Genomic DNA, 13,054 nt, shown 5'->3' on the forward strand with positions numbered 1-13,054 from the left:
ACCCAAACAGCAACTTTTAAGTTAATTAACTAAATAAAAGAAAGAATAGACTGTAGATAAAAATTAATCCCTCAGTCACCAAACTCTAACTATAGTACTCAAATGCACCCAAATTCAGCACTCAGTGCAGACGATGCTCGTTTGGTAAGCTGGTGGCCTCACGGTGGACCAAATGGCTGTCCTCTGCACTGTAACAATTCTGTGAAAACATAGTCCTTATTATAGATCAACTGTAATTTGAATTCTGTTATTTTAATTGTTTCAAGAAGATTTCCCTTTGTTTTCTGCATATCAACAAAGAAAATAATTTCTATTATGTGATACTTGCATAATCCTGTGTCACAAAGCAGTTCAGGCAATCCTGATGGTTTTCTAGATTAGAGCTCAAAACAAACCAATCTTAATGCTAAAAGTTCAGAGACACTATTTACACCCAAACCTACCCCACCCCATTCTTCTTCTTTGTTCTTCTGGATGCTATTTATATCCACAGTTACTTGACACACTTCTTTTAGGTTGGACTTTGTGCTGCAAGAGGCATTTCCAGTTTTATTGTGGTACAAGGAATCCCTACTTGCAAAGATGATATAACTAGGGCAACAGTAAGAAGGTCCTGTTAAAAGAGCATAAATCCATATCCACAGTACTTGACACACTTCTTTTAGGTTGGACTTTGTGCTGCAAGAGGCATTTCCAGTTTTATTGTGGTACAAGGAATCCCTACTTGCAAAGATGATATAACTAGGGCAACAGTAAGAAGGTCCTGTTAAAAGAGCATAAATCCATATCCACAGTTACTTGACACACTTCTTTTAGGTTGGGCTTTGTGCTGCAAGAGGCATTTCCAGTTTTATTGTGGTACAAGGAATCCCTACTTGCAAAGATGATATAACTAGGGCAACAGTAAGAAGGTCCTGTTAAAAGAGCATAAATCCCTTGAGGAAGTAAATCCGTTATTGTTAGCGTGTGATTGCACTTCAATGGCTGATTTGTCAACCCAGGGGATTGTAAGTGTTTGGATTTATGTATGTTACATATACCTGGTTATGCCAGTGACTGCTGCCTCTTTGAAAGCAGATTCAGTATTACCCCACCTGTTCTACAGCTGCCTCCTGGGCATTTCCGTTAAGTTCAATTTGATAATATGCAAGCTTCACATATTTTACTTAATATTACTGTCTAGGTATAACTATAGTGCATGAGCAGCACCTTTGGCCATTTTTTTCCCTGACGGTTAGTGGTACAGTTCCTTTCACTCCTATATATGTTTGCAACTGTTAGTGTACAAGGGATATGGCATGAACTGCTACCCACCTGCTACTATCACATGCCTCACTCCTAAATTGGAACGTTAAGCCTTGTTTGTATCAATGACTTGAGACACTTCAAATAATTTAGCAGCTATGCTATCTGCATGCCCCTATTAATAAAGTAATTTTGAGGTATAGACTGTTGCAATGTAGCAAACATTATGAAAGCAGGGAAATAAACCTTTATTCCAATTTTGCTTACCAAACCAAGTAAATTGCATTCACGGAAAGGAAACCTGGAATATCAGGAAGATGATGGCCATTCCCTCACAATATATAATTAGGCCAATGGATAGCCATCAACCTGAAACATTGCCTCTATTTCTCTCTCTGTTGATGCTGCCAGACCTGCTTAGTTTTTACAGTATCTTTGGTTTTAATTCAGGGTTCTGGCATTTGCAGTATTTTGCTTGGGTACAATTAGTCACTTGTGTAATGCCAATCATTAGTGAGTTCTCCATATTGAACTCTGAAAACTACTGCAATTGATAGTCTTCAACTTAAAATCCAAAGTAGCAGGAATCTGGAGATTGTGCTTTAATGGTGGCTTCTGGTAAAGCATCAAAATTAAGGTTGTCTCTCTTGAGGCATTTTCAGCTTTTTCTTCCAAGCTTTACCTTTTCCTAACAAAAGCTATCAGTCTCCCTGTTTGAAGTCACATTGTGGCCTGCACCTATCAGATGACCTGTCAAGAGATCCATGGTCACTGCACCTAGAACAATTGTTTTCTTTTGTCTTGGCTATTCATAGTTCTTCGCCTTCACTAACACTCTTTTGGTCTAATGACTATAACCGTTTAATTATCAGGATTGTTGGTTATGTTTTATTTCACAAAATACCACCTTGAAGGTTGTGTGAAGGTTTACAGTGAAGGCACAAAAACATTTGCAAAAGCTTTTTATGACTGACAAATCAAAAACCTGGTTTTAAACTTTGTTTAATGCCCGTTTCTCCAAATTATATGTTTGAAAAAAGCTGTGGCTTTAGAAGTAATCATACACATCTGCCGGTAACCCTTTTCCTGCATCCCCCCGATTTTCGCCCTCTGATATAGCTAACGCATTTCTTTGCCAAGGTAATTGAGAAGGGAAATCATGAAGGGCTTGATGTGTTTAATTTTTTGACAGGTTATGAAAATAATTGTAGCAATGGTATAATATCAAATAAAGGTCATCAATCCAGCAGTCACAAGCACCCGACCTCATGTTTAAATACATCAGAATTAAACAGTTTAAATGCTGCAAGATCTCAGCAATCAAACAGCTGTAGCAGAGACAAGTAAGTGTTTTAATGTTTAAATGTGATGTCTTCAACTTTAGTTTTTTGTTTTATATTTACTGAGCTGGAATTATAATCCAGCATATATACTTCGAACTAAGAATGTCTTTTAATACTCCCCATCCCTGCTAACTGTTTCATTTCTGCGCAAGTTTACAGTTTCTAGTACAATTGATGCGGACATCAGTGCAGACCTGATGGGCTGAATGGCCTCCTTCTGCACTGTAGAGATTCTATGATTCTCATTAATCTTCCTCAAAGGCTAGCTACAGTTCTGAAGGTGAATGTTAAAACCTGTCAGCTCGTGGAAGTAATCTGATTGGGAAAAAATGTAAAATAAAGTTGATGGTTAGACTTAAGAATCATCTTTTGTAAAGTGCTTGCCGGTTAGTTTTGCAGCAGTGCTGCCAGACACTGAAAAGTTATTGGTTACAGCTGGTGCATGACTCAAGCCTCCGTGTGAAGAAGGGACTTCATTCCACAAGGACTGAACCCACATGTGGCACTAACACAGTGTGAAATAGAATTGAGCAAGTCTTGCAGCTCAAAGCTGGGCACCCATGAGGTTCTGTGGGACATCAGAACTATATTCAACCACAATCTGGAATCTCATAGCCTGGCGTATTCCTCTCTATCAACACCATTAAGCCAAGGAACCAACACCAATTCAAAGAAGAGTAAAGGAGAGAAGTGAGGAGCAGCACCAGGCATAGCTGAAAATGAAATGCCAACTGGTGAAGCTACAACATAGGATTAAAAGCATGTTAAACACTGGAAGCAGCATGCTATAGACTGAACTAAGTGATTCCACAACCAATGAATGAGATCAAAGCTCAGTCCTGAATGTTGGTAGAGGAGGAAGAGGCTCCACAAGCATTCCCATCCTCAGTGAAGATGGAGCCCAGCACATCAGTGCAAAATACAAATCAGTAGCATATGCAGCCATCTTCAGCCAGAAGTGACACATAGTGATCCATCTTGAGGACCCCATGATTATAGAGGCCATTATGGGCAGCACGGTGGTTAGCACTGCTGTCTCACAGCTACAGGTTCATTTCTGGCCTCGGGTGACTGTGTAGAATTTGCACTTCCTCCCCGTGTCTGCGTGGGTTTGTTCCGGTTTCCTCCCATCGTCCAAACATGTGCAGGTTAAATGGATTGGCCATGCTAAATTGCCCCTTAGTGTCCAAAGGTTAGATGGGATTAAGGTAATAGGATGGGGAATTCGGCATAGGTAGGGTGCTCTTTCGGAGGGTCAGTGTAAATGTGATGGGCTGAATGGCCTCCTGCACAGTAGAGATTCTGAGATTGGTTTGAACCTCCCAGCTCACCATTGATGGACAGACAGCAAGCAGAGTTACCAGGTATCTTATCCACCTCACTGCGAGTGTGTGGATTTGGAAGGTCAGAATGCAACACCTGATTGAGCTGCTGGAGCTGCTCTGAGAGTCACTGCTCTCTCTGGAGGAGGCTGTGCATTCTGAGCTCTGGATCAATATCATGCTCATGTTCTGCATGGACTCCTCCAACACTGAGACCATGGGGCCCGGGGATTTCTGCCAGATCACCCCACGCATCCCATTGAACATCCAGCATCTGCCGCTTGATGGAGACACATCATTTGCCTCGAGTTCAGCATCACCCTGGTCTCCAACAAGCCTCTGACTGCCGACGACCTGGGGACTCTATGCCCTACACCAATTCCTTGGGCAATTGTGATTTACCTTCACCAATGTGCACTACCACAGCCTCCGATAGGCATATGTCCACTGACATGCCTGTATCTGCGCTGGTGCTTCGTATAGAGGGAGGATATGACGTGATGCACAGGCAGCTGGTCATCGTCGGGAGTTCAAGGTCCTTTTGGGACTGTTATGATGCTCCTTCTGAGGGAGGTAGAAAGGATGTCGGTATCGAACAGCATTACGAAGTCTGATTGTATGCAGCCAGGTTACTTTTCAGACTTTTTTTTTTTAATTTTATTGGAATTTTTCGAAAAATATATAGCAACAGAACAATAATAATAATAATAACAATAATAAACACCCCCCAGCACCCGTAACGCCTGTAATGAACCCCGCCCCCCCCAAACCCAATAAACAACAAAATAAATTAACAATAAGCAAATTAACTTAAACAATACCCCCCCCTTTCCCCCCCGGGTTGCTGCTGCTGCTGACCTAGTTCCTTATCGTTGAGCCAGAAAGTCGAGGAAAGGCTGCCACCTCCGAAAGAACCCTTGTACCGACCCCCTCAGGGCGAATTTGACCCTCTCCAGCTTAATGAATCCCGCCATGTCATTGATCCAGGTCTCCACGCTCGGAGATCTCGCATCTTTCCACTGCAGCAAGATCCTCCGCCGGGCTACTAGGGACGCAAAGGCCAAAACATCGGCCTCTTTCGCCTCCTGCACTCCGGGCTCCACCCCACCCCAAATATTGCGAGTCCCCAGCCTGGCTTGACCCTGGACCCTACCACCCTCGACACCGTCCTCGCCACCCCTGCCAGAATTCCCCCAGTGCCGGGCATGCCCAAAACATATGGGCATGGTTCGCTGGGCTCCCCGAACACCTAATGCACCTGTCCTCACCCCCAAAAAACTTGCTCATCCTCGTCCCGGACATATGAGCCCTGTGCAGTACCTTGAACTGGATGAGGCTAAGCCTCGCACATGAAGAGGAGTAGTTCACCCTCTCCAGGGCGTCCGCCCATGTTCTCCCCTCAATCTGCTCTCCCAGCTCCACTTCCGACTTAGCCTTCAGCTCCTCTACCGACGCCTCCTCCACCTCCTGCATCACCTGGTAGATGTCAGACACCTTCCCATCCCCGACCCACACCCCCGAAAGCACCCTATCCCTTACCCCCCCGCGGGGGCAGCGAAGGGAACACCTCCACCTGCCGCCTAGCAAACGCCTTGACCTGAAGGTACCTGAACATATTCCCCGGGGGGTGCTCAAACTTCTCCTCCAGTTCACCCAGGCTCACAAACCTCCCGTCAATGAACAGGTCTCCCAACTTCCTAATGCCCGCCCTGTGCCACCCCAGGAACCCGCCATCAATGTTCCCTGGGACAAACCGGTGGTTCCCCCGCAGCTGGGCCTCCACCGAGCCCCCCTGTGTCGCCTCTACTGCCCCCAAAGTTTGAGGGTAGCCGCCACCACCGGGCTCGTAGTATACCTCTTTGGAAGGAGCGGCAACGGCGCCGTTCCCAGTGCCTTCAGGCTCGCGCCTTCACAGGACGCTATCTCCAGCCGTTTCGATGCTGCCCCCTCCCCATCCATTACCCACTTGTGTACCATCGAGACATTAGCCGCCCAGTAGTACCCAGATAGGTTGGGCAGCGCCAGCCCCCCTCTATCCCTGCCCCGCTCCAAAAAGACCGTCCTCACCCTCGGAGTCCCGTGCGCCCAAACAAATCCCAGAATGCTGCTGTTCACCCTCCTAAAAAAGGCCCTCGGAATGAAAATGGGGAGGCACTGAAACAAAAACCTCGGGAGCACCGTCATTTTAACGGACTGTACTCTACCCGCCAACGACAGCGGCAGCTTGTCCCGCCTTTTAAATTTCTCCTCCATCTGCTCCACCAACCTAGTAAAATTAAGCTTGTGCAGAGTCCCCCAACTCCTAGCCACCTGAACCCCCAGGTACCTAAAACACCTCACTGCCCTCTTTAGCGGGAGCTTACCAATCCCCTCCTCCTGATCTCCCGGGTGTACTACAAACAGCTCACTCTTGCCCAGGTTCAATTTATAGCCCGAGAAACTCCCAAACTCAGCAAGAATCTCCATCACCTCTGGCATTCCCCCCACCGGGTCTGCTACATACAACAGCAAGTCGTCCGCATACAGCGACACTCGGTGCTCCTCCCCACCCCGCACCAGACCCCACCACCTCCCCGACTCCCTGAGAGCCATGGCAAGAGGCTCAATTACCAACGCAAAAAGCAAGGGGGACAGGGGGCACCTCTGCCTCGTCCCACGGTGGAGCCTGAAGTACTCGGACCTCCTCCCATTTGTCGCTACACTCGCCATCGGGGCCTCGTACAGCAACCTCACCCATTTAATAAACCCCTCCCCAAACCCGAACCCCTTTAACACCTCCCACAAGTACCCCCACTCAACCCTATCAAAGGCCTTCTCCGCATCCAATGCCACCACAATCTCCGCCTCTCCTTCTGCCGCCGGCATCATTATCACATTTAGCACGTTAGTGTTCAGCTGCCTCCCCTTCACAAAACCCATCTGATCTTCATGTATCACCCCCGGCACACAGTCCTCTATTCTAGTGGCCAAGATCTTCGCCAGCAACTTGGCGTCCACATTCAGCAGTGAAATTGGCCTATATGATCCACACTGCAAGGGGTCCTTATCTCGCTTCAGGATCAGGGAAATCAGCGCCCGTGACATCGTCGGGGGCAAAACACCCCCCTACAATGCCTCATTAAAGGTCCGAACCAACAGGGGGCCCAACAGGTCCGCGTATTTCTTATAAAATTCAACCGGGAACCCATCCGGTCCTGGCGCCTTCCCCGACTGCATGTGGCCAATACCTCTGACCAGCTCCTCCAACTCGATCGGCGCCCCCAGTCCCTCCACCTGCTCCTCCTGCACCCTTGAAAATTGCAGCCTGTCCAAAAAGCTCTCCATTCCCCCTACCCACCACCGGCGGCTCCGACCGGTACAGTTCCCTGTAGAAGTCCCTAAAGACCCCATTGACCTCTGCCCCCTGCCGCACCACATTCCCACCCCTATCCTTCACTCCACCAATCTCCCTAGCCGCGTCCCGCTTGCGAAGCTGATGCGCCAGCATCCTGCTCGCCTTCTCTCCATACTCGTAGACCGCTCCCTGCGCCTTCTCCACTGTGTCTCCGCCTTTCTGGTGGTCAATAAATCAAACTTGGCCTGCAGGCTACGCCGCTCCCCCAGCAATCCCTCATCCGGGGCCTCCGCATACCTCCTATCTACACTCAACAGCTCCCCCACCAGGGGCTGGTTTAGCTCACCAGGCTAAATCACTGGCTTTTAAAGCAGACCAAGCAGGCCAGCAGCACGGTTCGATTCCCGTACCAGCCTCCCCGGACAGGCGCCGGAATGTGGCGACTAGGGGCTTTTCACAGTAACTTCATTGAAGCCTACTCGTGACAATAAGCGATTTTCATTTTTTCATTTCAGTCTCTCCCTCTCCCTCCTCTCCCCCCTCTCCCTATGGGCTCGGATGGAGATCAGCTCCCCCCTAATCACTGCCTTCAGAGCCTCCCACACCATCCCCACCCGGACCTCCCCAGTATCATTGACTTCGAGGTACCTCTCGATACATCCCCGGACCCTCCTACACACCTCCTCATCAGTCAACAACCCCACGTCCAGACTCCAAAGCGGGCGCTGGTCCCGCACCTCCCCCATCTCCAGATCCACCCAATGCGGAGCATGGTCCGAAATTGCTATAGCCGAATATTCGGCCTCCTCCACCCTCGGGACTAGTCCCCTGATCAGGACAAAGAAATCAATACGGGAATAAACCCTGTGCACATGGGAGAAAAAAGAGTACTCCCGAGCCCTCTGCCTCCCAAACCTCCAGGATCCACTCCTCCCATCTGGTCCATAAACCCCCTCAACACCTTGGCCGCCGCCGGCCTCCTGCCTGTCCTTGAACTAGAACGATCCAGTAGGGAATCCAGCACCGTATTGAATTCCCCCCCCACCCCAATGATCAGGCCTCCCACCTCCAGGTCAGGAATGCGGCCCAACATACGCCTCATGAAACCACCAGCATCCCAATTTGAGGCGTACACATTTACCAACACCACCCTCTCCCCCTGCACCATCACATATCTGCCGCCACTATCAGCCACCACCTCAGACGCCTCAAACGCCACCCTCTTCCCCACCAGGATCGCCACCCCCCGGTTCTTCGCGTCGAGCCCTGAATGGAAAACCTGTCCCACCCACCCCTTCCTCAGACTGACCTGTTCCGCCACCTTCAGGTGAGTCTCCTGGAGCGTGGCCACGTCCGCCTTAAGCCCCTTCAGATGCAAAAACACCTGGGCCCGCTTAACCGGCCCATTCAACCCCCTCACGTTCCACGTGATCAGCCGGATCAGGGGGCACCCCGCCCCCCTCCCCCCGTCAACTAGCTATGGCCCATCGACTGCTCGCCCCAGGCCAGCACCCATTCGGCCTGTTTCCCACGGTGATAGAACCTCACCCTGACCCACACCAGCTCCTCCCTGGCCAATCCAGCAGCAACCCGGTAAACCCCCCCTCAAGGCTAGGACCCCTCCTAGCCACGAAGCTCCCTTCATCGTACTCCCGTGAGCCAGCTGACCCCGGCAGCTCCCGCCCTAACTCCGACCCCTCTCGATATGGGGTTCCCCCCCCCCCCGCATCAGCTCCTTGGCACCGCTTCAGCGCGGTAAAACGGATCTGATATCCACGCCCTTTGCCACCAGCTCCACCCCCCTCGTCCCGCAGCGCGGGAAACCAGAGGAAAGCCCGCGCTTTCACACTGCCCTACCCCACCCCCCCCCCCCCCCCAACGCAGCTCCCAAATAGCAGTCCCAACCCATCCACCAACCCCGTACAAACAAAAACAGGTCAACCACAAACCCCGATACCCCCCTTAAGACACAAAACCATAACCACCAACATCCGAAAGCGAGAGAAAAAAAAAACAAACAGAATAACCAGCAACAGCATACACAGTGATACAAACAAAAACTCCCATAGCCCCCAATCCCTAGTTCAAGTCCAACTTTTCAGCCTGCACAAAGGCCCACGCCTCCTCTGGGGACTGAAAATAGTAATGTCGGTCCTTGTAGGTGACCCACAGGTGCGCAGGCGGCAGCATGCCGAACTTCACCTGCTTACCGTGGAGCACCGCCTTCATCCGGTTGAACCCGGCCCTCCGCTTAGCCACCTCCGCACTCCAGTCCTGGTAGACACGTACTACCGAATTCTCCCAATTGCTTCTCCTCACCTTCTTGGCCCATCGCAGCACACACTCCCGGTCACTGAACCGATGGAACCGTACCAGCACCGCCCACGGGGGTTCATTCGCCTTAGGCTGCCTGGCCAGTGCTCTGTGGGGCCCCCTCCAGCTCCAGGGGCAGATGGAAGGATCCTGCCCCCACTAGCGAGTTCAGCATCACGGCCACATAGGCCGGCAGGTCCGACCCCTCCAGCCCCTCCGCGAGGCCCAGGATCCACAAGTTCTTCCTCCTTGATCGAAACTCCATCTCCTCGAAACGATCTTGCCACTTTTTGTGGAGCGCCTCGTGCATCTCCACCTTCCCCACGAGGGCCGAAACCTCATCCTCGCGCTCAGAGGCCTGCTGCTGCAACTCAAGTATCGCTGCACCCTGAGTTGTCTGGGTCTCCAGCAGCTTACTTGTCGTTATCTTCAGGGATTCCAGCAACTCTCCTTTCAGCTCCGTAAAATAGCGCAGAAGGGCCGCCTGCTGCTCCTCCGCCCACTGCCTCCACTCCTCAGGGGCTCCACCGGCTGCCATTTTGTCCACCTTCCCCCGCTTTTCCAGGGGAGCTGCTGCAGTTTTTCTCCTCGCCCCACTCCGGGTCCGCACCATAAATCCCGGGTTTTGCTCCAGACCCCTTTATCCACCGGGAATCGTCGAATCAGCGCCGTTTGGGGCCCTTAAAAGAGGCCACAAGTCCTATTAAAGCGTGAGCTGCCGAACGTGCGGCTTAGCTCCTCATAGCCGCAACCGGAAGTCGTTACTTTTCAGACTTGATGAGCGACTGCTGCCCTGCAACTCTCAAACGCTCAACCAATCTCTTCCCTGTCCATTGGGCTCTCTCCTTCATCCGAGACCACTGCCTATCTGTAACCAGTGGTCTTGACTCCACATTGGCAGGACATCTCCAGTGATTACTCCTCTGTCTAACTTAGGAGAAAGACGTTTGAAATCTCGCCACCCATCTGTCATCCTCTCCTGTAAGGACAAAAGTGCTTTCATTAGTTCCTCCTCTACATGACAGAGCATACCAGCCGCCTTCTCCAACACTGGCCATGATCTATCAAGGGACAGGATTAAGAGCCACATTGTGTTCTGTATTTCGCACCTGTCGGCACCAACAAGTGCTGCCGCCCACAGAGTTCTGTCCAAGGTTCCAGTTAGAATCCATCCTCACCCAGCCAGAGCACAGGTCATTGACCCTTTACCTGCCTGGATCCAGATTCTGCGTAAAACACCATGTCCACTGACCAGTCTTGCTATGTCCGTCCAATCCTCCTTTGTCATGAGATAGCCTCCTCCTACTATATTGCGGCAGCTAGCTGTTGCATCAATGATTAACTACCTCCAGCAATAGCCTGAGATACTCTTCAGAAAAGCAGTTGGCGGGCATGGGGCAGACTGACTTCATGCATTTCTGTCCCATCTGGCATGGGCTCTGGGTACTGATGACAGTCTGGAGACAGCAGCAACACTATAACTGAAGTGATGTGTCCAAAAGCTTGATTTGCAAAACAGGGAGTGAGGCTCTTGAGCAGACTTCCACTTTCCTGGTGCCTGCTCCCTTCCTGCCCCCACCGGCAGTGCTGAGCCTGTCTCAGCTGGTCAGCAGTTAATTGAAAATGAAATGAAATTCGTTTATTGTCACGAGTAGGCTTCAATGAAGTTACTGTGAAAAGCCCCTAGTGAAAAGCCCCTGTGAAATTACCCAGCCAGTGTGAAATTCATGTTGGGAGCGGTTTCATGTGTGCTTCCGGTGCCACTGATCATGCTCGGCCAACAAGCTGAAACGTCAGGGCCAAGGAACAACTGAAGGCTGTGGCTATAGCAAAGACTATGGACCTGTCAACATCCCTGCTGTAGTATGAAGGACTTATGGCATTGAGAGGCCCTTACAAAATTGAAGTAAGTGGGAATCGGGTAGCGGGAACTTAACTATATCCCCTTGGCAATCAGCGGCATTGCCATTGCTGAATCCCCCACTATCAACATCCTGGGGTTACCATTGACCAGAAACGTAACTGGACCAGCCATGTATGTATCCTGGTGACAAAAGCAGATCAGAAGCTGGAAAATCTATAGCAAAATCTATCCACTATTTATAAAGCACAAGTCAAGAGTGTGATGGAATGCCTGGCTGAGTACCGCTTCCACAACACTCAAGAAGCTTGACCCATACAAGTAAAAGCGACCTGCTTGATTGGCATCCCAAACCCTACCTTAATCATTGACTCCTTCCACGACTGGTGCACAGTGGCAGCAGTATGTACCATCTAAAAGTTACACTACAGCAGCTGCTCAAGGTACCTTCTGAACCCATTACTTCTATCACTTAGAAACGCAAAGACAGTAGATTCATGGGAACACCACAGCTCAAGGTTAGATGCTATCCTGACGTAGAAATGAAATGAAAATCGCTTATTGTCACGAGTAGGCTTCAATGAAGTTACTGTGAAAAGCCCCTAGTCGCCACATTCCGGCGCCTGTCCGGGGAGGCTGGTACGGGAATCGAACCGTGCTGCTGGCCTGCTTGGTCTGCTTTAAAAGCCAGCGATTTAGCGCAGTGAGCTAAACCAGCCCCTAGAAGAGTATCACCACTCCTTCATTGTTGCTTCTCCAAATTCCTGGCTCTCTTCTGGCACCCCATTGGCTGCAGCAGTTCAAGAGTACAGCTTGCCGCCAGCTTATGGGCAAATAAAGGTGGATAATAAATGCTGGCTTTGTCCCAGCAGCTCACTTTCCAAAATGTGCTTTTTTTTAAAAAAAAAGAAAGGTTATTGGTTTTTGTCTTATTGTGGAGTGGGAGGGAGTGGAGGAGGGGAATGAAGAAAATGTATATATTTAAGATTGTTGCAGCTTAGCTAGCAAAATCTGCCACGAAGCCACTTAGCCTCATGACGTGTTCCCAGTATCTGCTAGAATGTCTGAAGTATGGAATTCTGAATAAATCAGCTGTTCTTCTGTGGCTCATTGTAGGAAGCATTGATGTGTGAGGAGAATTGATTAATTACAAATGGTGGGCAAGATAAAAGAATGGAGTTTAAACTATTTACTTAAGGGTGGATGTCGGGAGAAAATAGCCGGCTTACTTAATTCTGTTTGGGTTTGTTATTTTGCTGTTTAAAATTACTTCAGGCCGGATTGGGGGCATGTTTTATAAAGGAGAATGCAATTGTCATTATAAATCTTATAATATCATTCGTGTTTATCTTATTCTGTAGCACTGATATAGATATGGAGACCGAGCACTACACCAATGGGGTGGCAGACTCTTCAACTAATGGCCTCCTTAATGGCAGTTCAAAACATGACCATGATATGGATGAAAATGATACTGATATGGGTATGAATATTTAACTCTACAAATGGGAAAAGGCAGCATATTGTGCGTAAACATTTTGTCAGAGCTCAATTTTGCATCAAAAATGTTACCTTTTCCCCCTCTTGTTACAGATTGACTGATTTGTACCGTCTCGTTTTGAATTTTCCCTTTGCC

At 49.4% G+C, this 13,054-nt stretch overlaps 1 protein-coding gene across 3 annotated transcripts in view; it reads left to right on the plus strand.

The window, feature by feature from the left end:
* ranbp9 (RAN binding protein 9) overlaps positions 1-13,054 on the plus strand; it is a 175,223-nt gene that overhangs the window by 149,685 nt on the left and 12,484 nt on the right. For all 3 annotated transcript variants that reach the window (XM_038797079.1, XM_038797078.1, XM_038797080.1), the window contains exons 10-11: positions 2,438-2,588; positions 12,780-12,901. In XM_038797079.1, coding sequence (XP_038653007.1) covers positions 2,438-2,588; positions 12,780-12,901 — 273 coding nt within the window. The remainder of the gene's footprint in view (positions 1-2,437; positions 2,589-12,779; positions 12,902-13,054) is intronic.

Source organism: Scyliorhinus canicula, chromosome 5, assembly GCF_902713615.1.
Source record: "Scyliorhinus canicula chromosome 5, sScyCan1.1, whole genome shotgun sequence".
Taxonomy (NCBI): domain Eukaryota; kingdom Metazoa; phylum Chordata; class Chondrichthyes; order Carcharhiniformes; family Scyliorhinidae; genus Scyliorhinus; species Scyliorhinus canicula.